This window comes from Rana temporaria, chromosome 2 (genome assembly GCF_905171775.1).
Source record: "Rana temporaria chromosome 2, aRanTem1.1, whole genome shotgun sequence".
NCBI lineage: Eukaryota > Metazoa > Chordata > Amphibia > Anura > Ranidae > Rana > Rana temporaria.
In genome coordinates, this window is record NC_053490.1 from 133,347,383 (window position 1) to 133,371,558 (window position 24,176).

At 44.7% G+C, this 24,176-nt stretch overlaps 1 protein-coding gene across 1 annotated transcript; it reads left to right on the forward strand.

Moving 5' to 3' along the window:
* The first annotated feature begins 264 nt into the window (after window positions 1-264).
* Window positions 265-22,779, forward strand: ZC3H10 (zinc finger CCCH-type containing 10). The gene is made up of 2 exons (XM_040341092.1): window positions 265-478; window positions 20,244-22,779. The coding sequence occupies exon 2, from the start codon at window positions 20,343-20,345 to the stop codon at window positions 21,636-21,638; it is 1,296 nt and encodes a 431-aa protein (XP_040197026.1). The 5' UTR covers window positions 265-478; window positions 20,244-20,342; the 3' UTR covers window positions 21,639-22,779.
* The last annotated feature ends 1,397 nt before the right edge of the window (window positions 22,780-24,176 follow it).

Sequence of the window (24,176 nt, forward strand, 5' to 3'; positions counted from 1 at the left end):
TTCATTAACAAAAGAAAAATGTACGTGATTCTGTGAAAGGTGGGAATATAACATAGTATTAGTAAATGTTAAAATCGAGGGGGAGGGTCCGCTTTAATTTGTTTATTGTTCCTTATACAGACATTATAATGTAAGACGACATTTCTGTTAGCCACTAGAGGGTGATGTTTACCTTTCCAACTGGTCTCCAGTGTGATAGGAACGCAGACAAGAAGTCCTCTGCTTTCCCTCTAGTGCCCGCTCCCGCCGTTTCCGTTCTGATGGCAGCCAATGAACGGTGAGGACAGGTGCCGTGAAGGAACTGGGTGTGGCGTCGTTCCTGGGCTGGAGGACTTTGTTAGGGTTTTATGGCGTTCGTACTCGGTGTTTAAGGGGATTGTCGAGTACAGTACGGGGTTTTCGGGTGGCTCCAGAGGTAGGCGGAGCCCGCCCGTTGATATCCGTTACCCGTGAAGTCTGGCGCGCACGGTGTGAGGAGGTATGTATAGACATGTAGTATGGCGTAGGATAGGACGCAGCGTGTGTCGGCGTGAGCCTGCCTATGGAATGTGTGTGTGTGCGCTGAGGAGGGTAGAATAGGCCGGGAGCGTTTGTGTCGTCATCACAAGCAGAGGCCCCATTTTCCCGCCCTCACTTCTATTCTCCTCACCATCACTAGAGAACACGGGCAAAGCTCAGAACATTCAGCTCTGCATACCGATCCCAAAATATCTTCTAGGTTGTGCTACTTGTATTTCATTAAAGCTGAAATCCAGATATTGTTTTTTTTTTAGTCTGGGTTCACACTGTGGCGAACACAGACATCACATGTGATTTGCACGTATTTCTGTGATGTGAATTCAACCATACAAACTGTATGGCTGAAATTGCATTCACACCAAAATGGTGCAGGGCCTCCCCCTTCTTTTTTGTTTTCCTAGCTCGTGATCGGATTTGTGTACTATTTCACACTGCAAACCAATCTGGGGGTGTCATTAACTTCACATTGACACCTGCAGCGGTTTGCAGAGAGCAGTGTGACCTGCCTGCGAAGTCATATGCGATGCGGGAACCCGCACTGTAATCGCGGTGGTCCCCACAACGTATCAATGTAAACTGAGCCTAAGTGTAGGTTCACACTGACCGCGAGAATTTAATTGTGCAAGTTCAGCATGTCAGTCCGACTTCGGACGACGATTTCGGAGACATCTGTGCGGGTTTCTGCACAGATATCTATGGAAAATTGCACCCCGAAGAAGCCAAAAGTAGTACAGAAGCTACTTTTGGGAATCGGTCCCGCATCGCAAATGCGCCGTCACACTGATTTAGACAGTGCAATTGCTGCCGACTTGGATCGCATGCCAAATGGCTAAAGGAGAAGTATTTGGTTTATAAAATAAATATATATATATATTAGGGCCGGAACAATTAATCGACAACTAATCGATTATGAAAATAGTTGTCAACTATTTTCATAATCGATTAATCGGTCAGTTGATTAGTTGGCCTGCATATAGAATGCATTATTTGTTTACATATTAGCAAATACAGTGCAGCACACATACAGCTCAGTACACAATCCATACATGTCACTAAGGGCCAGATTCACAGAGATTTCAGATACGCAGCGGCGGCGTAACGTAATCCATTTACGTTACACCGCCGCAAGTTTGCAGCGTAAGTACCTGATTCACAAAGCACTTACCTGTAAACTTGTGGCGGTGTAACGTAAATGCGCTCGGCGCAGGCCCGCCTAATTTAAATGGGGCGGGCACCATTTAAATTAGGCGCGTTCCCGCGCCGAATGTACTGCGCATGCTCCGTCGGGAAAATTACCCGACGTGCATTGTGCTAAATGACGTCGCACGGACGTCATTTGCTTAGACGTTAACGTAAATGGCGTCCAGCGCCATTCACGGACGACTTACACAAACGCCGTGATTTTTCAAATTTCGACGCGGGAACGACGGCTATACTTAACATTGGCTAGTCCACATAGAGGGCAGCCTTAGTTTTACGCGGCGCATCTTGACGTAAAGTTAGAGCGACGGGTAATGCGGACGTTCGAGAATCGCCGTAACTAGTGATTTGCATATTCTACGCCGACCGCTATGGAAACGCCACCTAGCGGCCGGCCTAGAATTGCATCCTAAGATCCGACGGTGTAATTCAATTACACCTGTCAGATCTTAGGGCTATCTATGCGGAACTGATTCTATGAATCAGCCGCATAGATACGACAAGCGTATCTCAGAGATACGACGGCGTATCAGGAGATACGCTGTCGTATCTCGGCTGTGAATCTGGCCCTTAGTGCCTGAGAATTTGTGAATGTGAAAGTGTGAGGAGCAATGCCTCATGGGACATGTAGTCCTGGGCAGGAAGTGGGTGGTTCTAAAGGCAGAAGTTTTTTACCTTGCTATAGCGGGCGCTCTATACTATACTTTGCAGCTTGCTATTGAGGCACTCTCAAGGCAGGAGGAGCCAGAAGCATCGGTGAGGGACCCCAGAAGTGGAGGATCTGGGCTGCTCTGTGCAAAACCATTACACAGAGCAGGTAAGTATAACAAGTTTGTTTTAAAAAAAAAATCACTTTAAAAACTCTCTGCAGGGAAGATCAGCATCTGAACCCAGAGAAAGTGGAGGTAATGGAAGGCATTACAATTACTGTAGTTGGTTATTTATATTTACCACTGCATATGGATATTTAAGAATAAATTGCCTTTTTTTTTTTAGTCGATTAATCGGCCAACTAATCGATTATGAAAATAATCGTTGGTTGCAGCCCTAATATATATATATATATATATATATATATATATATATACACACACACACACACACACACACACACACACACACACACACACACCCCCGTCTATTCTGCAGCTGTCCCCCACCAGCCTTAAAGAGGAAGTAAACCCTGGAACTAAAGCCAGGAAAAAAAAAAACCCTGCAAGAAAAAGGCATAATGAGCCAGTATGCATAGCATACTAGCTCATTATGTGGAACTTACCTGAGATCGAAGTGCTCCTCGTCCCCCTCCGCCGCCGCCATGTTTCCTCGGAGCATCTTCCTTTTATCGGCGCTGTGACTGGCCGGAGCGGCGATGACGTCACTCCCACGCGTGACCACGATCCCCACGCATGCGCAAGTTTCCGGCATTTTCATTGATAATGCCAAAACGCTCAGTGCACCTGCACCATTGTCTACGGCACAAATGCGCCGTAGACATCAGTGCAGTGGTTTCAGCAAATATCGCGTAGGTTAAGGAGATATTTCTTGCACTTACAGGTAAGCCTTAATCTAGGCTTACCTGTAGGTGCAAGTTGTGTGGTTGGGTTTACAACCACTTTAAGACCAAGAATTGAGTGATCGTATGGCGCTGATTGCTCGGCTCTCAGATGGCTACTTGGGTTATGCCGCCAACTTCAGGTGAACAGGCACTGGACAAAAAAGGGAGGAATCCACTCCCAGGTATTAACTTGCTCAGCTGAGCCTCAGTTTTGTAGCAAGCAAGAGGAATATACCAGATGGAAGGGATCTGTGGGTCATGTTGTGTATTCCTCAGAAGCAGAGTGGTGACTGTCACTGTGCTCCGCTCTGCCCCTGAGCGCTTGCTGTAGCAGCAGGCTGGAGAGGGGGTTGGAGCTGCTGTCAGCCACATGCTGAGTTGTAGAGTCAGCTGTGAATCGGGCAGCTGGGTGGATCCCAAAATTATGGTCGGGATCCTTCCAGAGCCTGAAGTGGATAATAGTCAGCTGACTGAGTCACAGGAGTGCAAAACTAACTGCACTTCTGTGACCCACAAGAGAAGTATGACCAAAACGCTTTGACTTTACTTCACTTCTAATTGTATAATTACACTGCTTCAGCTTGGACCAATGGAAAGCAGCCCATAGATGAGTCTTTTTTTTTTCCAACTATAGGGATGAAAAAAAAAATACTCGATTGCCCCATTTACACACTCAAGATGTATAGGGCCACTGAACATGCAGACATTTTCCAACAAGTTGGTTGTACAGAAGGTTCCCCAAATCTTCCAATCTGAGAATGCTTTACATTCAGAAAATGCAAAGCTTTTACTAAATGGCACCTATGCTGGGTGAGCCTCCTGTGTTCACAATGCAGGAGGGACCTGGAAGCTGGTGGAGATCACTGTGGTTGGAGTACCTACTATAGTGACCTCCAGCTTCCACAGGTTTGGCACATGCGTACTTGGATTGGTCCAAGCTATGTAACAATGTAGAAATTGCCATACCTGGAATTCAGCTCTAAAGTATATGTGATCCCCCACCTTGTAAAAATAAATAAATAAATCCATTATGGATAATGCATCCTATGCATTAAGGTGAAAAAACAGCTGGCAATGACGGGGCCCCCAAGCCCGCCGTTTTACTTACCTGAGCCCGTTCACCTGCTCGGCTCGTCCCCGGCATCCTCTCCACGGAGTCTCTGCGTTAATTGGATAGATCAATGGCAGCACAGCCATTGGCTCCTGCTGCTGTCAATCAAATCCAATAATTTTGGGGGCGGTGCCGAGTCATACACTCTGTGTCTTTGGACACAGAGTGTATGAGACGGGAGCGCGCCCGCAAGGTAACCCCCTTAGGGAGAGAGCTTTCCAGACGGGGTCAGCTATTGCAGGGAGGAGCCGAGAGCTGCCGTTGGACCCCAGAAGAGGACGATCGGGGCCACTCTTATGCAAAACAAAAACTGCACAGTGGAGGTAAGTATGATATGTTTGTTATTTTTAAAAAATGAACCTTAAAGGAACACTAAAGGTTCGTTTTTTTATTAGATCAATTGCTGTAAGCTAGAGCATTTAAATATCACTTACCTCGTTTTTCCTTTTGACTTCCAAAATACAGTAATCCAGGTTTGAAAATGCCATTTCCTGTCACTCCTCTTCTTGCTTTCCACCAGCATCTGAGCCGTTTTGCATGGTGGAAAGCAGAATGTGCTCACCCCCTCCCTATGCCTACAGCCCTGCGTGAAGATGCTCTCTTATCCCTCACAGGCATGGAGGCTAAGCCTAATGGGAACTGTAGTTCCCATTAGGCCGTGATGTAGCAAGAATGAATGCGCACTGCAAACCAGGAAGTCGGTGAGAATAAGGATTCAGGAGTGATGGAGGTGAATAAAACAGCTTGATTTCAACAGGTATCAAACTAGTTATAATGCAAAACATTACTTTTTACTTTATCAGCTATAGGGTTGTCCCGATACCACTTTTTTAGGACCGAGTACAAGTACCGATACTTTTTTTCAAGTAGTCGCCGATACCGAATACCGATACTTTTTTAAATGTGTCCCCAAATGCTGCCATGTCCCCCACATATGCAGCCATGTCCCCCCAGCCATGTCCCCCACATATGCAGCCATGTCCCTCTAGCCATGTCCCTCACATATGCAGCCATGTCCCCCCAGCCATGTCCCCCACATATGCAGCCATGTCCCTCTAGCCATGTCCCTCACATATGCAGCCATGTCCCTCTAGCCATGTCCCTCACATATGCAGCCATGTCCCTCTAGCCATGTCCCTCACATATGCAGCCATGTCCCTCTAGCCATGTCCCTCACATATGCAGCCATGTCCCTCTAGCCATGTCCCTCACATAGGCAGCCATGTCCCTCTAGCCATGTCCCTCACATATGCAGCCATGTCCCTCGGATCCTCTAGCTATGTCCCTCACATATGCAGCCATGTCCCTCCAGCCATGTCCCCCATACCTTTGCCGCTGAAAGCCGCCGCCGCCGAATGGAGAAAATCACAGCATTCATTTGAATAGCTGTTTTGCCCGCGCGTATAGACACTCCCCCTTGCTCGGGATTGGACAGATCACGATCACCCATCCAATCCCGAGCAAGGGGGAGTGTCTATACGTGCGGGAACACTACAGCTATTCAAATGAAAGCTGTGATGTTCCCGCACGCCGTTTAACCCATGCAGCGGCATTCGATGCGGTGGCAGCGGCGGGGGGGGGAGTATTCTATTTAGGTATCGGGGGTATTTGCGAGAGTACAAGTACTCCCGCAAATACTCGGTATCGATACCGATACTGGTATCGGGACAACCCTAATCAGCTACTGTCAGACTTTAATTTAAGAGGAAAATATTTTTGTCTTTACAACCCCTTTAAGGCTCCATGCACACAGAAGCTAAAAAAAAGCTATTAAGAACGCCAGTAGCTTTGCAGGGAGCCTTTCAACTTTTTTTAGCGTTTTTGCAGTAGCGTTTATTAGCGTTTTTCAGTGTAGCATTTTTTAGCCTTTTTTTTTCAATGGATAAAAAAAACCGCTGAAAAACGGCAGTTTAAACGCAAATTTCGGGCGTTCAGAAAAAAGTAAAGAAACTCCAAAGCTCATTAACACTAAAAAACGCCCATGTGTGCATGGGCACATAGGCTAACATAGAGTTCAGTTTATGGGCTTTTTAAAAAAACGCCAATAAACTGCAGTCTGTTACAACTCCTTCAATTCAAAATGGCAAATCAAAACATTGTACAATTTAAATATATACATTACAGATTCCTTTTTTTTCCCTTTACCCCCCCCCTTAGAAGTGGTCACATAATCTATAAGGTGGGGCTGTATACTGTGTGTGGTTGTCAAAAGGAGGCATTGAAATAGCACTACACTAATCTTCCCTGTGAAGAGCTGTACAGGGTTGGGTGTCAGCACAAGTCTGACCATGGGACGACATGTACGCTGATCTTCCAGCACAGCCAGAAACCTATGCTGAGAAGGAAGTGCTTCTATGGTGTGGTCGATGTGAACCCGAAAAGCAAGGGGACTGACAGGAACACCTGGGATTTCACATAGAAAGCAATACAAAGGACAGAATACTTTTTTACACAAGTACATGGTACAGCAGGCACAGTTTAGGAATATGAAATAATGGGGTAAAAAATACTTTAATTCTTCTTGGTATTCTAAAGGCACTAGTGGTGTAGCCAGGAAAAATACTGCAGCTGCTGACTTCTAAAATAAGGACATTTACCTGTCCAGGGCGGTATCTGAAGCCGATCCATTCCTCGGGTTTTGCCGCCGCCATGTTCGTTAGGGGAATCGGGAAGTGAAGCCTTGAGGCTTCACTTCCTGGTTCCCTGCTGAGCATGCGTGACTTGTGCTGTGCGGCGTAGATGGCTCGGAAGTGGGAGCAAAATACCTGTATTAGACGGGTATCTGCTCGCCTCTCCCCCCTGTAAGATGCCAAATGTGACACCAGAAGCGTCGGGGGGGGGGGGGGGGGTTTGGTATTTTCCAAAAAGCAGAAGTTCCATTTTTGTGTGGAACTCTGCTTTAAATTGATACTGAAGTCTCATGTTTTTAAAGGGGGGGGGGGGGGGAATACTTGCCTGCTCTGTGCAGTGTTTTTTTTTTTTTTTTCATATTTATATACTTTATTTTTCTTTTTGTTTAGGATCAGAATTATTCAAAATTAACATTACATTTAGCCTGTTCATAACTTAAACATAAAGTTACACATATATATTTCTCCTCGCAACTTCTAATTAGTGGCTAATCCTCTCCGGGAGTCCACGGAGTCCTGGTTTATGCTCCCTTCTGATCCTTAATCCTTCTATATTCCCTACCCCCTTCACACCCCCGCCCGTTTGTTCCACACATCAAAAGCATACCCAAAACAGAAACAAACGAAACAAAAAAAAAAAAAAGAAGAGAGAAAAAAAAAAAAAAAAAAAGGGGAGAAGGGGGGGGGGGAACCCCCCCCTTCTAAATTCCCATCTCCTCTCGTCCTACATCGGGGCTCACTCCCATATGTTTCATTCATATCCCTCTTATCCCTTTCCGGTCGGCTAGGCTCCCCCTTCAACTCCCTACTCCTCCATTAACCTCTTCCCTTCTTCCGTTTTTATAAACTGGTTCCATTCTGTCCATGTTTCCACATACCGCTCTCTTTTGTTCTTAGAAAAAAGGATTAAGTCCTCCATGGCTCCAATCTCTCTGACTCTATTAAGCCATCTTGCAATTGATGGTGGTCTACTATCTCTCCACTGAAGTGTTATTCCCATTCTAGCCGCATTTATCAGATGTCGTAGTATCGACTTTTTATATTATCCTACTGGGATTTGTGAGCTATGAAGTAAAAATAGGGCTGGATCATCCGGAATCTGGAACGTCGTAAATTTTTGAGCTATTCTCCGCACTTCCTTCCAATAACCTTGGACCTTTACACAGGCCCAACAGATGTGCAGCAAGGTACCCTGCTCCATTCCACATCTCCAGCAGTACTCTGAATTCTCTCTAGACAGTTTATGTAACTTTACTGGAGTATAATACCATTGGGACAGTAATTTATAGTTACATTCCTGTGTCCGTGTAGAGATTGAGGAGTTTAATGCTAGATACACTACATGACTCCGTTGGGTCTGTGTAAAGTTCCTCCCTAGGTCTCTTTCCCATTTGATAATTCCTGGTAGCTCCACATCTTCCTGAGGGGAGTTTAATATTTTGTACATTTTTGAACTTACTCGCTGTATTGGCTCCTCTTCATCACAATATTTTTCAAATTTTGTTAACTGTCGCCTATATTCAGACGGTTTTCCTAGAGATCTTAAAAAATGTCTGATTTGTAATGCTTGCCAGATACTCAGCTCATAACCACCTCCTATCTTCGTCAGCTTTTCGATTGATGGCAAGTTATCTGTTTGCAAAAAATGGGATACCTGTACCTTACCCCTCTCAGTTAGTTTGTTAAATATTGCTCCCACTGTCCCTGGTGCAAATCCTGGATTTCCTAGTACAGGGAAAATGGGAGAAAGATTTGAAGAAAATTTTGGGTTCTTACATATTTTAGCTGCAATAGATAATGTTGACCCAATTATGGGGTGTTTCTTCATCTTACTTGGCAGTAATTTGTAACACCAGGGAGCTCGACGTAATGCTATTGGACAGGACTGCTGTTCTACTTCCACCCATCTTTTGTATTGTCTATTCCTACACCAATCTATCAGTCTCGTCAGATGGGCTGCCTGATAATATTTAGCTATATCTGGGACTGCCATCCCTCCAAAACTCTTGGGCAGTCTCAACACCTCTTTTTTTATCCTTGGCTTCTTCCCAGCCCAAATAAACCTCATCAGAAGTGAGTCTAGCTGCCGAAGAAAGGTCGGGGGTATTTTAATTGGTAAGGTCTGGAACAGATACGTAATTTTTGGAAGTATACTCATTTTAACTATATTGTTTCTACCAAACCATGAGTGTAGCCCATGTTGCCATTTCTCCAGCAGCTTTCTTATTGAGCTACAAAGGGGTAAGAAATTTATTTTAAAAGTTTCTTGTATGTTTGCTGGAATTAGAGTGCCCAAAAACTTTAGCTCGCCCTTCCATTTGAATCTAAAATTTTGTTGCAAGATTTTCTGCATCTTAGATGGGACTGCCACACACATTGCTTCCGATTTTGCCTGATTTATTTTAAGATTAGTAAATTCGCTAAATTTTGTGATTTCTTTGATCAGATTGGGAAGAGAAACATGTGGATTAGATATGGCAAACATCAGGTCGTCAGCGAATGCAATTATCTTATGGCTGCCCTCACCTATTTGAATACCCTGTATGTCTGGGTTTTGACGAATTTTATTTAGTAATGGTTCTAGAGATAGTACATAGAGTAACGGGGACAGGGGGCATCCCTGCCGCGTTCCATTGGTAATTGGGAATGTCTTAGAGAAGATCCCGTTAACTCTCACCGCAGCACGTGGGTCTGTATATACACTTCTAATCCATCTCATCATATTCTCCCCCAGGCCCACGTGTTGCAGAACAGAGAACAGGTACTTCCATCCCACTCCTCTATCAAAGGCCTTCTCGGCATCAGTATTTAGGAACACGGCAGGGATATCCCCCGCTATAGCTCCTTGGACCAAGTTAAGGGCCCTTATCGTACCGTCTCTTGCCTCTCTCGTGGGGACAAATCCTACTTGGTCCATGTCTATCAGCTCAGGAAGCCACACCTGTAACCGACTCGCCAGAATCTTCGTGAACAGTTTTAGGTCAGAGTTCAAGAGATCGGCCTATAACTGCTGCACTCCGCCGGGTCCTTCCCCTCCTTGTGGATCACTGTAATATGGGCTAATAAAGCCTCCGGCGGAAATGCAGCAGACCGGCCCATCTCGTTAAACACCCCCGCCATCCTACTTCCCAGTACTGATATAAATTCTTTATAGTATCTCATTGTGTAGCCATCTGGTCCCGGCGCTTTCCCCTCTTTCATAGATTTTAGCGTTACTTCTAGTTCCTCGACTGAGATTGGGGTATCCAGACTGGCCTGGGCAATTGATGAAAGCCTGGTCAGGTCAATTGTTGAGAGGAATTCATCTATCTCTGATTGGGCTACTGATGTCTGGGGCAAATTATACAGATTCGAATAATATTTCCCAAACTCCTCCGCTATTTCTTTTGGGTACTTTTTTAATTGCCCCTCCTTCCCCTTAATCTGTGGGATATACGTTAGTTGGTTCTTCTCTTTCAATTTCCCAGCTAATAGTTTACTGCACTTATCCCCAAATTCATAGTTTATTTTCTTTCCCCTTTGTATCTTTGCTTTGGCCTTGTACCGTAAAATTTCTGAAATCTGCCTCCTCAGATGACTCAATTCTCTACCTATTTGTGGGGACTGTATTCGTTTATGTTGAAGTTCCAGTTTCTGGATTTCTGCTAATAGATTTTTCACCTGTTGCTCACGTTTCTTTTTTATTTTCGATCCGTGTCTAATCAACACTCCCCTGATTACCACCTTGTGGGCCTCCCAAATCATCCCTGGGTTGCTCCCTGGTGTATCATTCAATTTAAAATATTCTGCGATTTCCCGAGCCACATCCTCCCTCACCTCTTCATTCTGTAAAAGACTCTCATTAAGTCGCCACCTCCTATCTTGAGTCATCTCTGCTCCAGATAATGAAATACAGAGACTCACCGGGGCATGGTCTGACCACGTTATGCTACCTATAGTTACTTCGGTCACAGATGAGATCAAGTAATGGGGAATCATGAACATATCAATTCTGGAATATGACTGGTGTGGATTGGAGTAGAAGGTGTAATCTCTCTCCTCTCCGTGCATCACCCTCCATATATCTACCAGCTGGGCCTCATATAACTTCTCCAAGACACCCCGTCTGACCCCTTCTGGGGCAGATGACGTCCCCCCGGAGCAATCAATCTTCGGGCTCAAAGGTATATTGAAGTCTCCTCCTAGAATTATTTTACCTTCCGCGACTGCCATCAGCTTCTTAATAGCCTTCCTCAGAAACACATCCTGTTGTTTGTTTGGTAAATACACCGTCGCCAGGGTCACCTTGATCCCCCTTATCGTCCCCTTTAAATAGAGGTATCTCCCTTTTGTATCTTGATACTTATTTTCTAGTATCCAGGGGACTCTATTGGATACCAGAATAGATACCCCCTTCGATTTTGCCTCTTTATTTTCCGCATGATAAGTAAATGGGTAATGCTTACTCTGTAGTATCGGGAGCCCTCCCGACCTGAAATGCGTTTCCTGGATATAGACTATATCGGTTGCCGTGCGCCACATATCGCTCAGCAACATCCTGCGTTTTTCGGGGGTGTTAAGTCCCCTAGCGTTTAGGGAGGTTATTTTTATCCCCTCCATCTACCGAATAGACGAGAAGAGATGGGATTATAAAAAAAAAAAGGGAGAAAAGAAGGAAAAGGAAAGAAAATAAATAAAAATAAATAAGTTTTGGGGTATAAACCCTGTTCCCGCTCACTCACACTACCCTCGTTACTCTCCCTCCCCCACCCCCACCCTCCCCCCTTCTATGTCTCACTCAGAGAGCGTCCCCACTTTTGACCCCCGTCCCAAATTGGTCAGTGGGTAAAATCCTAATCCTGGGGCTGACCCAATTCCGGCAGAGCACTCTATCTAGTTCTTCCAGATAGGATATAGTGTAAATAAAAAGGAAAAATACTTGACAATTCTCCAGAAGAACAAAAAGAACGAAAAAAAAATATATTAAAATAAATAAGGCTATATGTTCCAGCCTACCCCTCCCCCTCCGTTTTGTTAGTTACCTATGAATTCCTCTCGGTCTCCTTCCCATCCTGATTCTTCACCTCCCCTCATCCGTTCCCCCCATCTCTACCCCTATCTCCCCTGTCCCCCCTATTACTTTACCTCAGTCCTCCCCCCCCCCCCCCCACCTCTCCTCCACCCATCCCCATCCCATTAATCTCCCCCATTTCCCTTTTCATTCTTAATGCATTCTACCTTCTTAACCCTCCTCCCCCCTTCCCCCCCCCCTCGTGGTGTCCTCCCCCCTCCTTGCCCACTTATCTTTAAACATTATACAACATATTGTTCTATGCTCTTATACTACTCCACTCTTTAAATGTTCCAGGAGGTGTGAGAGAGTGGCCGAGGGCTCCCCCGCCCCTCTCCCTCCACCTCTCCCACCCCTCCCCAGTGCAAAGTGACAAGTGACATCTTTATATTCATAACATTATTCATAATATTACCGTGCTTATATTTCTTCTATTGCCCTAGTCTAGCCCCTAGGATCTATTATATTGTGCTCATGCCCTCTCCAAAAATAAGGGGCAGGCAAAAAACAAAAAAGGAAGCATATACACAAAAAGGAAAAAAAAACATAAAACTTAAGTGTCCATCTGATCTTATGATCTTAAAATTCTGTGATCATATCCGTGTATCACTCTTGTGTTGTGTATCCTCTGTGATAATACATTTACCGTGTATTTATACATATATATACCTAATTACCCAATATTCAGTTCAAATATATTATAAAAGAAAGGAAAAAAAAAAGGAAAACCATCCCCACTGAAATGTGATCAACGAGCATATCTTAAGTCTGCATGACCAAATGTTCAAAGACTATAGTTATTCGTGGGTCACCCCAAAGGATGCCCACTTCCGATGCGGAAAGGGGCACGAGGGAGCCCTCAAGGGGTTGGGGGCAAACATCCAGGTGCTGGGAGCACTCACTCTACTTCACATTAATCGTCCAGCATGGTCTAACGCACATCCTCCTACGAGCCAAGAGGAAAATAATCCCTCAGAAGAGGGGGATAAAAAAAAAAAGAAGGGGATAAGGGAAAGAGAGGGAGGGGGTAAAAAGGGCCAAGGGGAAAACAAAAAAAGAAAGAGATTGTATGGAGGGACAGAGGTAGAAAAAAAAAAAAAAAGAGAAAAAAAAAAAAAAAGAGAAGAGAGAAAGGCGGACTGTTAAAGCACCATGGGCATAGTCCCAACCATCATTCATCTGCTAATTCCTCTATTAATCACGGGCACCGTCCCACTGTAAGATGAATGGTAACCATCTCCTATGAGGTGGCCACTAAGTTCTCTTGACCCTTTTCTAGTCTCTCAGGCCTTCTTATTCCTGGCAGGTTCCCTATTGGCTTGTTCCGTCTTGGTAATTGCTGTAGCCAATTTGGGACTTCTATAGCATCCATCTCCATGAATTTAAACATTTCGGGTAACTCCCTAGGCTGTTGCAGGTGGAATGTCTGTGTGTTCCTCTTGATTATAACTGCTATGGGATATCCCCATCGATAAGTCCCACCTGCTTGTTTAATTTTATCTAGTACCAGGCGTAACATAGACCTTCTTTGGAGGGTGGCTCGGGAGAGGTCTGGCAATATCTGAATCCGGGATCCTTCATATAGGATTCCTCCTGCCTCCCATGCCTTACGGCTCACCAGTTCTTTATGTGAGAGATGGAAAAAGCAGCCAATCACATCCCTTGGTCTGTTTGGGTCTAATGATGGGGGGCCCAGTGCTCTATGTAGCCGCTCAAAATCCAAAGGGTGGGAGAGGGATGTTCCCACTAATTGGTGACATATTGATTCTATGTACTGCTGCAGCGACTCTTTCCCAACTGTTTCAGGTACCCCCCTAAACCTCAGATTCCTGCGCCTACTTCGATCTTCAATTTCTTCCATTTTTAGCTGTATAAGATCTACTTGTAGTGATTGTATGCTCTGGGTTTGTTCTAATTTCGCCACCCGTTTTTCCAACATACCCCCCTCCAGTTCAACATTAGTCAACTTATCTGTCAGGAGTTGCACTTCCACTTGAACTGACTCCAATTCTCTCCGGTGGGATTCCTCCATCCGCAGCACCAGGGCCTCCATCTCTGCCCGTGTGGGGAGTGCGAGTATATCTGCTCGCGTTGGCAGGGTTTGAAGTAGTTCCTTCAATGACCCCAGCTCTGGACCTTGCCCTCCGTGCTGTAATTCCATCCTGAGCTGCCGCCGCTCCTCGGAACACGGGCTGCAAGCTCCCTCCGCTCTTGTTACACCAACTGCAGCGACCGCAGCTGAGGGGGACTCTCCTCGCTCCTCCGTCTCAGTGTGTACAGACACTGCCGCACCGCTCACTTCCGCACTCCCACGTGACTCCGACGCGCGAATCCGGTTCGCCACAGCTCTTGTCTGAGGGAAGTACTGCTGTATCTCCGCCTGGACACGGGCTCTAGTGAGTCTCCCCTCCTCCTTCTTCATCCCCAGTGCGCCGCTTAGATCTCGGAAACTGCCTCGTAACACACCCTTCCACTCTGTCGGGTAAGGAACACAATTTTAGACCATAGTTTGTCCGTCCGTTTTCATATGCAATCCGGAGGGGGATGGAGGTCAGAGGAGCTCTGGAACTAGCGTGCTCTCTACTCCGCCATCATTAGGCCACACCCTCCCCCGTCCTGTGCAGTGGTTTTACACAGCAGCCAAGATTCTCCTTTGCGGGTCCCCCGCCAGTGCTCCTGACCCCTCCCTCCTACGGAGTGCCCCTACAGCAAGCAGCTTGTTATGGGGGCACCCGAACCAATGCTCTGTGTCCATTCAGACACAGCTGTGGTTCGGCCCTGCTTCCTCTCTCTCCTCATTGGCTAACATACTTTGACAGCAGAGGGAGCCAATGCCCCCCCTGCTATGTCTCGGTCAATCAGGAGGGAGAGTCCCAGATGGCCAAAGAACTTGTGCACATCGCTTGATCGAGATGGGGCTCAGGTAAGTATTAGGGGGGATGAGGTGGGCTGCTGCACACTGAAGGTTTTTTTTATCTTAAAGGGTTTGTAAAATATTTTTTTTTTATCTTAATAGCTTCCTTTACCTTAATGCAGTGCTGTTTTCATGTCCTCATTGTTCGTTTTTGCTCTCAAGTTGCTGTAATTCTTCTCTGATCTCCACACTTCCTGGTTGTCTGTTTCCTGATGACCACAGTGCTGGGAGCTTTCTCTCTGTGGTCACTAACTTCAAGGAGGTGTGATTTCTGTGTGTCTAGTTGCTCTATGGCTCTGTAAGGCAGAGAGGCAGGAAACAACATGCAAAAACGAAATTAGAAACTACAGGTACTGTACCCGATACTGAGCATTTGCGCGAGTACTTGTACTCGCGCAAATGCTCCCGATGCCTGACCCAATACTTTTTTTTTTCCGAGTGCGGGTGGAGAGGGGGCGGAGAGCGGAGCAGAGCAGAGCAGTCCTCGTATGGAGGAGAGGAGAGCCGTTGCCGCCTAGTCCCCTAAGACAAAGCAAAGTCCCCCCTGCCGCTGCCGACATCTAGTTGATCAGCGCTGGGGGAACACAACAGCTTTCATTTGAATAGCTGTGTGTTCCCCACCGTGCCTCATGTATAGACACTCCCCCTTGCCCAGAAACATTGATAGACAGATCACCCGTCCCAGGATTGGACGGGTGATCTGTCTATCAAAGTGCCTGGGCAAGGGGGAGTGTCTATACATGAGGCGCGGCGGGGGAACACACAGCTATTCAAATGAAAGCTGTTGTGTTCACCCAGCGCTGATCAATTAGATGTCGGCAGTGGCGGGGGGGGCTTTCTCTTAGGGGACACAAGGCTGCATCTAGGGACATGGCTGCATTTGGGGACACATGGCTGCATTTAAAAAAAAAGTATCGGTAATCGGTATCGGCTAGTACATGAAAAAAAGTATCGGTACTTGTACTCGACCACCTTGTAAAACAAATCATTCAGTTTAAAATAGGAATGTAAGGCAAAAGAAAGACCTTCCCAACACCATTTTCATTAATGAAGAACAGGCTGAGTTTCCAGCACAACTAGAGAACTGACCACGCTGTGTTCTGCTTTGCGTGCTCAGTTTTTAATAAGAGAGTGACTGGCAGGATTATTATTATACAGGATTTATATAGCGCCAACAGTTTACGCAGCGCTTTACAATATAAAACGGAGACAATACAGAGAAAATACAAGAGGATTAAGAGCTCTGCACAGAAGAGCTTGCAATCTAATAGGATGGGGCAGGTTGTACAAAAGTTTGTAACTGTGGGGAATGATAGGCTTCCCTGAAGAGATGAGTTTTCAGGGATTGACTGAAGGTAGCAAGAGTAGGGGATAGCCAGACAAGTTGAGGTAGCGAGTTCCAGAGGATGGGAGAGGATCGCCAGGGATTTCGCACAAAGGAAGCAATACAAAGAGATCAGGATACCTTCTCATACAAGTACATGGTACAGCAGGCACATATCAGGAATTTGAAATGTTGGGGTAGCATATTCATAAAGAAATGTTTTGAGAGGAGCTTAACTTCAATCATTTAGACCAGGGATAAACGTTTTAGTTAGAGTACCAAAATGGAAAAAGTTACTATGCTGGTACTCAAAAAGAGAGGAGTTGTATAAATGTCAGCAAAGCAATTGCTGTGCACAGCAGAGCCACTAATTAGAGTTAATTATAAAAGTATGGGCTGTAAAAGTTTTCAGGCCTTTTCCACGTATGGCAGTCCCTGCTTCCCTCTGAAAAGTGACCTGTTACTTTTCAGAAGCATTTTTAAAGATGACACCTGCAAACTAATGCCTGTTTTTTTGGCAGGTTTTTTTTATTTATTTTTTTCCAGTTGAAGGGGAATTTTACATTGAAATACTGTACTGGACAAGTGGAAGTAGGGTTGCCAACTCATCCCTTTAAAACAGAACACATATTAATTACACAGGTTCTGAGGCTAATTTAATGCAAATAAGACACCAAGTGAGTTTAATTACCTCCTTAATCAGCCACAGAACCTCCGTAATTAATATGTGTTCTGTTTTAAAGGGATGAGTTGGCAACCCTAAGTGGAAGTGTTTGGTAAAAACTCTAACCTGTATTTATCAACCTGTGCTGCTAGTCTTAACCACTCAAGACCCAGACCATTATGCAGGTTAAGGACCTTGCCCCTTTTTGCGATTCGGCACTGCGTCGCTTTAACTGACAATTGCGACGTGGCTCCCAAACAAAATTTGCATCCTTTTTTCCCACAAATAGAGCTTTCTTTTGGTGGTATTTGATCACCTCTGCGGTTTTTATTTTTTGCGCTATAAAGAAAAATAGGGCGACAATTTTGAAAAAAAGGCAGGACGAGTGAACAAATGCGCCCACCCGAACCATACCAAGCCACATGGGGGGGTGTTTTGCCTCACTCTAAAGCACCTTGTCTCCATGTAGATGGGAACAAGGGCCCTTTCCCCACAAACCTGGCTGGTGGTTGTGAGGGCCCTGCTGGCAGAGGGGGCTTATCGGATGGGGTACATTATCGTAACGTACTGTGCCACTGTGTGGAGGCCTGAATGCACTGTACACTTTGAACACTTTAAAAAAAATAATTGTAAACAACACATTGTGTCTTAAAGAAGCAAGACCTAACTTCTCTTCTGCTATACATCAGCTGCATGAAAAACATATTTTTTTAATATAATATTTTATTTATAATACAGTCTTAATTTATAAGTAAACATTTAAAACGTGAGGGGATTACCGAAGCACTATGTGATGGCTAAAGAGAGCCCAGCAAACAAAGCTTGCTCTGTGGCTTCCTTTTGTCTAATTAAAACCTCTTACTGAGCCTGTGGATGAGTTGCTGCAGTAATGACTTCAAGCTCTGCATACAGTCTTTTTAGTTGAATATGTGAAAAGACCAGAGCTTACTCTGATGCCTGGAAAGAAGACTACATAATATTATGAAATGTTTACCGGACTAAAAATCAAATGTGATTTATTTTAAAAAAAAAATTGCATCACTATAGCTGAGTATATGTACTTAATCTGTAAACATTCCTTTTACTGTAAATGTGTGCTAGGGAAAAGTATTGTTCTAAGGGTAAGAAAGTAGGTGTCATTAGGTGCCAGATCATATGCTTTCTTGTTACAAAATATCTTCTGTTCTTCTTGAAATACCCTAACTTGCAGGGTAAGTGGAAAGGAGTGCAATGCATTTTTGCGGACTCCCCTGAAAATGCAATTGCTGACTGTCATACTGATTCAGTGGTTTTGATATTTTGAATCAATATCCTGAAACAAGCAAGGCAGTGAAGCTCTTTCACTCACTACATGCTAGCTTACAGAGGAACTGCAGTCTGCTCACATAATTTGTAATAAAAATATCTTTGTCCTTCTGAAGCTTCCCTCCAACCACTTTGCATATTATTTTACATATACTGTGATTCTCTACTTGCCAGATATGCTGCAGAAATCTCCCTCCACTAAGTTTGGCTGCAGCCATTTTAACTGTGGGCAACTGAAGCTGCTGCCTGTTTACTTGCTATATTTACACACACACACAGAGGCACACCTCCAGCTCTGCATTTCTGATTGGCCCGCTTATGAGTCACCCCCATCCCTTCCTGGCAAACTCACAAGAGTGAGAGAGAGCTGTGCATGATGTCATAAGCGTAGGCTTTGTACCAAACTAAAAACAGGAAGTGGGCTGTATAAGGTATTTACTGACAGAAAAAAAATGTTTTACTATCCAAAGCTAAATTTATTAGGTGGAAAGTTGAAAAAATTACTGAAGGTCCGCTTTAAGGCCCCTTTCACACTGGAGGCATTTTTCAGGCTCTATACCGCAGGGATAATTAGCGGACCTCCAGATGTTGCCAAACTACAAGTCCCATGAGGCATAGCGAGACTCTGACAGCATCAAGCATGACACCCAGAGGCAGAGGCATGATGGGACTTGTAGTTTGGCAACAGCTGGAGGTCCGCTAATTGCTTATCCCCGCTCTATAGTGCTAAAAATAGCACCTGGAAAAATGTCTCCTATGCCTCCCCAGTGTGAAAGCCTGAGTGTTTTCACACTGGGGCGCTGCGCTGGCAGGTCGTTAAAGTCTTGCAAGCAGCGTCTTTGGGGCGGTGGGGGAAGCGGTGTATACACCACTCCTCCACCGCCCCTGCCAATTGAAATGGGCGGTGCTTTACCGATCACGTGGCCCAATGTGAAAGGGCTTTAAGGTCAGTGAATTTGGATACCAGAGCCAGCCAAACAAGTAACAATTTTAGGAGTGGCTACCCACACATTTCTCTAACTGTAGTTTAAAAAAAAAAAATTACTTCTAGAGGATGGCTTTTCAATGAAAGCATATTTACCTTTAAACGCCTGAAAATGTAAGATGTCAGTATTCCTGAAAAATGCAGTTGTAAACCCTCACATATACTAAGTGACGTGAACAGCCTCGGGTGAAAGAGATAAAACAAATCCTCCTCCTTAGATTTTTTCGTTTATCTGCAGTCTTCCCCTCTCTATTAACCCTTTAAGAAATCTAGATCCTGTTAAAAATCTTTCATCTGTCTCAGCAAAGAGGGGGGGACAGGAGACTGCAGCTACACTGTGTGAGAGCTGATTGGAGGAAAGGAACAAATCCTAAATCGTCCTACATACGTTTTACATCTATGTCTGCTGCCTTCAGCTTGCTATATTCTTTAGAAAGTGCACATTGTGTTGTAATTTTTACTTCCGCTTTCAGCAGTGGGAGGGGAGTTTCGGCATACACTGTGTGACAGCTGATTGGAGGAAAGGCACACCCCCCCCCTCCACATAGGCAGATACTTGCAGAGCTGTGCTGTGAATAGACCAGCTCTCTTCTATTCTATTTATAGTACCCACCCTCAAATTTTCAGCTGCTTTTATCTCATGTGTCAGAGAACTTGTCAGAAGTTATGCTGATAAAAGTACAGAGCAGCAGAAAATCACAGGACTTAGTGCTTTGCAGAGAGATAAGTAAACACTACAGGTATATGTGCCTAGGTCAAATTTCATGAATCTGGTTTACATCCACTTTAAGCTACAAATACATTTATTAGGATGTAGATGTAATAATTTTCTACAGTGTCCACAAGGGCTTTTTACCCTTTGAGGCTTTCATGAATTTGTAGTATTCGTTTAACCTCTCATGTTTTTAGCAGCTTTGTAATAATACTATTAAGTATTACTGTTAAAGCCTATATTTGTGTGCTGAATATAATGTTTTCTTTTCCAGCTCTTATTCAAAGCGCTACTTTGCCTGGTGCATCGCAGATACTAAGGTATAGCGTAAGCGTTGAGGATTATATAATACGAGCAAGCGCTGTAATAAACAATGCCGAACAGGGATAACTATGCAAATGGCGGTGGCAGCAGCGGTAGTGGCAGTGATGAAGCGGCTTCAACAGTCGATTTTGTGTGCCGTGACTTCTTGCGTAATGTGTGCAAGCGTGGCAAGCGCTGCCGTTTCAAGCATCCAGATTCCAATGATGTGTCTGACCTTGGAGTGCAAAAGAATGAATTTATTTTTTGCCACGATTTCCAGAATAAGGAATGTGTGCGTATTAACTGCAGATTCATTCATGGTACCAAGGATGATGAAGAGCATTACAAGAAATCTGGAGAGCTACCTTCTCGCTTGCGTAATAAGGTTGCAGCTGGACTTGGCTTGTCTCCCACAGACATAGCTAATAAAGATGAGATTCCCATCTGCAGGGATTTCCTAAAGGGTGATTGCCAGCGCGGTGAGAAGTGCAAGTTTCAGCATTTTCGCAGCATGCAGAGAGATTACGATTATCAATTTGAATATTCAAGTAACAGGCAAAGTGGAGTTATGGCTACAAGTGCAGCTACTGGAAGTTTTTCTACACCTGCAAGCCGTGCATTTGAGCATTGTGGCTCCTATGATGGCCTTTCTGAGCCCGCATACTTGTCCTCTTCATATTATCGCTATAGGGATCGATTTGACGATCCCGTAATGAAGAGGAGGCGTGTAGGCTATGATGGATACTATAATGTATCCCCAGTTGAGTACAGTATGTTAGAGGAAGAAAATGTCATGCTTCGTAGGCGCGTTGAGGAGCTAAAAAAGCAGGTCTCTGTCTTAGCAGCAACTAATGAAGTGTTACTGGACCAGAACGCTCAGTTTCGTAGCCAAGCCAAAGTTGTTACACTTAGCACACTGAGCACCACTGCTCCAACTAGTGAACAGGCTGTAGGGACTGTGACTAACTACAACCACGGCCTTACACCAAACCAAGGGAATGTAACTAACTACAACCACGGCATTGCACAAACCCACACCACATTAAGCAGTCAGGCAATGCAGCCTCGAGCAGTTACTCAACAGGAGTTGGTGGCTTCCACTGGTGCCCCTGCTCCTGCGCAGACCAATGCAGCCCCTCAGTTAAATCCTGAAATCACACCACTTTCTGCTGCACTGGCACAAACGATTGCTCAAGGAATGGCACCTCCACCTGTTTCCATGGCATCGGTTGCAGTGTCTGTGGCACCCGTGGCAGTTTCCATGGCACAGCCCTTACCTGGCATTACAATGAGCCAATGCACTACACCAATGGTATCATATCCTATTGCTTCACAAAGCATGCGCATAACAGCCATGCCCCACTGAAATTGCTTAGGTATAGTGTGTTTTCAGTGAGCACATAATTTGAGGAAGTGTAATGTTTACCTTTAAAATAATTTTTGATGTGACTAATGTTTTTGTGTGCTTGCTGTATAATATTTCCATTGTATCACATACACCAAGTTAATAGAATTTTTCCTTTTGTGTATTAGACAGGATAGGTTCACCTCTCAGACAACTGCTGCAAAAAAAAATCTTTTGGCCCAATAGACTTTGGTAGGTTTGCGCTGAGGGGCATATAAAGACAAACCATTGTACAGAACTGCTAAGCAGGAAGCAGCACCTGCATTTGTAATGAGCAAATATGACTGTTCCTACATGTATAGGATTACAACCTACACATAGTAACAAGTATTTTAAACAGATTATCGGGCAGATTATTTTAACATCTATATCTTAAAGCAGCAATCCAGGCACAACATTTTAGTTTTAAATACATTCCTTAATCGCCAAGGACGTATATACTTTCTGTGCACCTTATGCCTTTTCAAAACAGGATATTACATTATAAATGTAGCAGTGACTGTGCTTTACGTAGGTTTGAGCAGATCAGTGGGAGGGACACAGCAGGCCCCACCCACTTCAGGCTGCCTGCGGAAAACTATAGAGGGTTGCAGAGGCAAGACCAACCACCCTGAACAAGAAGAAAGAGCAGCAGGGACTGGGCTTTTGCTATGAAAGCTCCTGTAAAGTTTCCCCCTGGATTACTGCACAGATCTGGCAGAAATTCATAAAACACAAGGAGATTCAAGTAAGAACACACACGCCTTTTTAAAAAAAAAAAAAAAACAATGCTTATCCCAGAATTCACTTTGCTTTTCTTGCATACTTCCCTCTGTCCCTTGCCCCCCCCTTTTTTTCCCCTCTCCTTTTTAAGGTAAACATGTCATGAGATGAAATTTGATGGACCAAATCTTGTCTAGTCCATTTTGTTTTTCATTTTGTTTTAAAAAAAAAAGTATTTTTCTTTTCCTTTGCATGTTGAAAACCAACATCTCGGTGTTTATTTAGATGCTTATATGTTGTTGTTGTACTATGGGATGTACAAAGTAAGCTTGACATCCTGTGTTTAGAAGTTTTAAATGGCAAAATGTACTGTTTGCTGCTATAAAAGTTGTGAAAACGATTCTATTGTGTGTGTATTCTTCTTTGACACTCCTATCCTCGCTGTCTTGGCAAACATAGTTTAGCTTCTAATTTAATGAAATATGTGTGTATTAGAATTTCACACATACATTTTGTTTTAAAATATACTACTGTATAAAAAAGAGGAAGCTCTGCTTCCAAACCCCCCCTCCGGTGCCATGTTTGTCTCCTTTCGGTGGAGGAACGGGTACCTGGTTTTGACAGGTACACATCCCCACTTCCTGGAGACCTGGCTGCGGTGAGGTCCCCTGGACGTTTGCCCCCTCCATCCTCCTCGATCTGCTGCCGGGCCATTTGAAAAGCGGAGCACGCTTTGGGCATGAGCAATATGGAACCAGCTGTGAAGCAACAAGGCTTCACTGATGGTTTACCTTTCAAGCAATGGCGGCGGCGGTAGCACCTGAGAGCTGATGGAAACATCGGCTAGGCTGCCGACATCGCTAAATTCCAGGACATATTGGTAGCTGCTAGGGGTGCAACGGATCAAAGAACTCACGGATCGAACCGATCCTCGGATCAGAGTCACGGATCGGATCAATTTTTGGATCGGCAAAACAAAAAAGAAATCTTGTTACACCCACCGCAGTTTTAGATTTCACAGTTATTTTCAACACAAAACGGAGCTTATATGCTTAAATACAGTATTAGTAAATCTGACGGACTATTTAATGTTACATTTTAAAAGCTGCAGCAAACCTGCTGACCGTACATGCTTGCTAATGTGAAAGAACACCTCTGATTTTCACATTTAACTAAATGTGAAAATCATAGGTGTTCTGCCACATTAACAAGCATGTAAGGTTTGCTGCTGCTTTTAAAATGTAACATGTAAACAGTCTGTTGGATTTCCAAATACTGTATTGGGTCTGCTTGCCCCCTTCTTACTGGCATTACTGTGCAGGAGTGTGGGGTGGAGCAAGATGGTGGCGAAGAAACGTCACTTCTTGACGAGACGGCTGCCGCTGGGTGTACCAAGATGGCCGCCGCTCCGGATGGCATCTGAAATTTGCTGTGATATATTAAAGTGTAAGTTCGCCTTTGAAGTTACACAGGACCCCCCAGGCAATCTCTCGTTCTGAGCCCCGGTATAGCCACCTCATGGCTCCGGCACTTCAATCCCCTCAGCTTTCTCTCTTCTTCCCCGTGGAGAGGAAGGGCTACACAGGTTCTGATTGGTCGGGCCGACCAATTAGAATGCTCCTAAGTGTACCTCCTGACAGGGTTTGTTTTGAGATTTCTAAGCCCCCGAGCCTAGAGGTGGCTATACTGGGGCTTTGGGAATGAACAATAGGGAACCAGCTGTGAAGCAACAAGGCTTGACTGATGGTTTTCCTTACAGGCAATGGCAGCGGCGGTAGCACCTGAGAGCTGATGGAA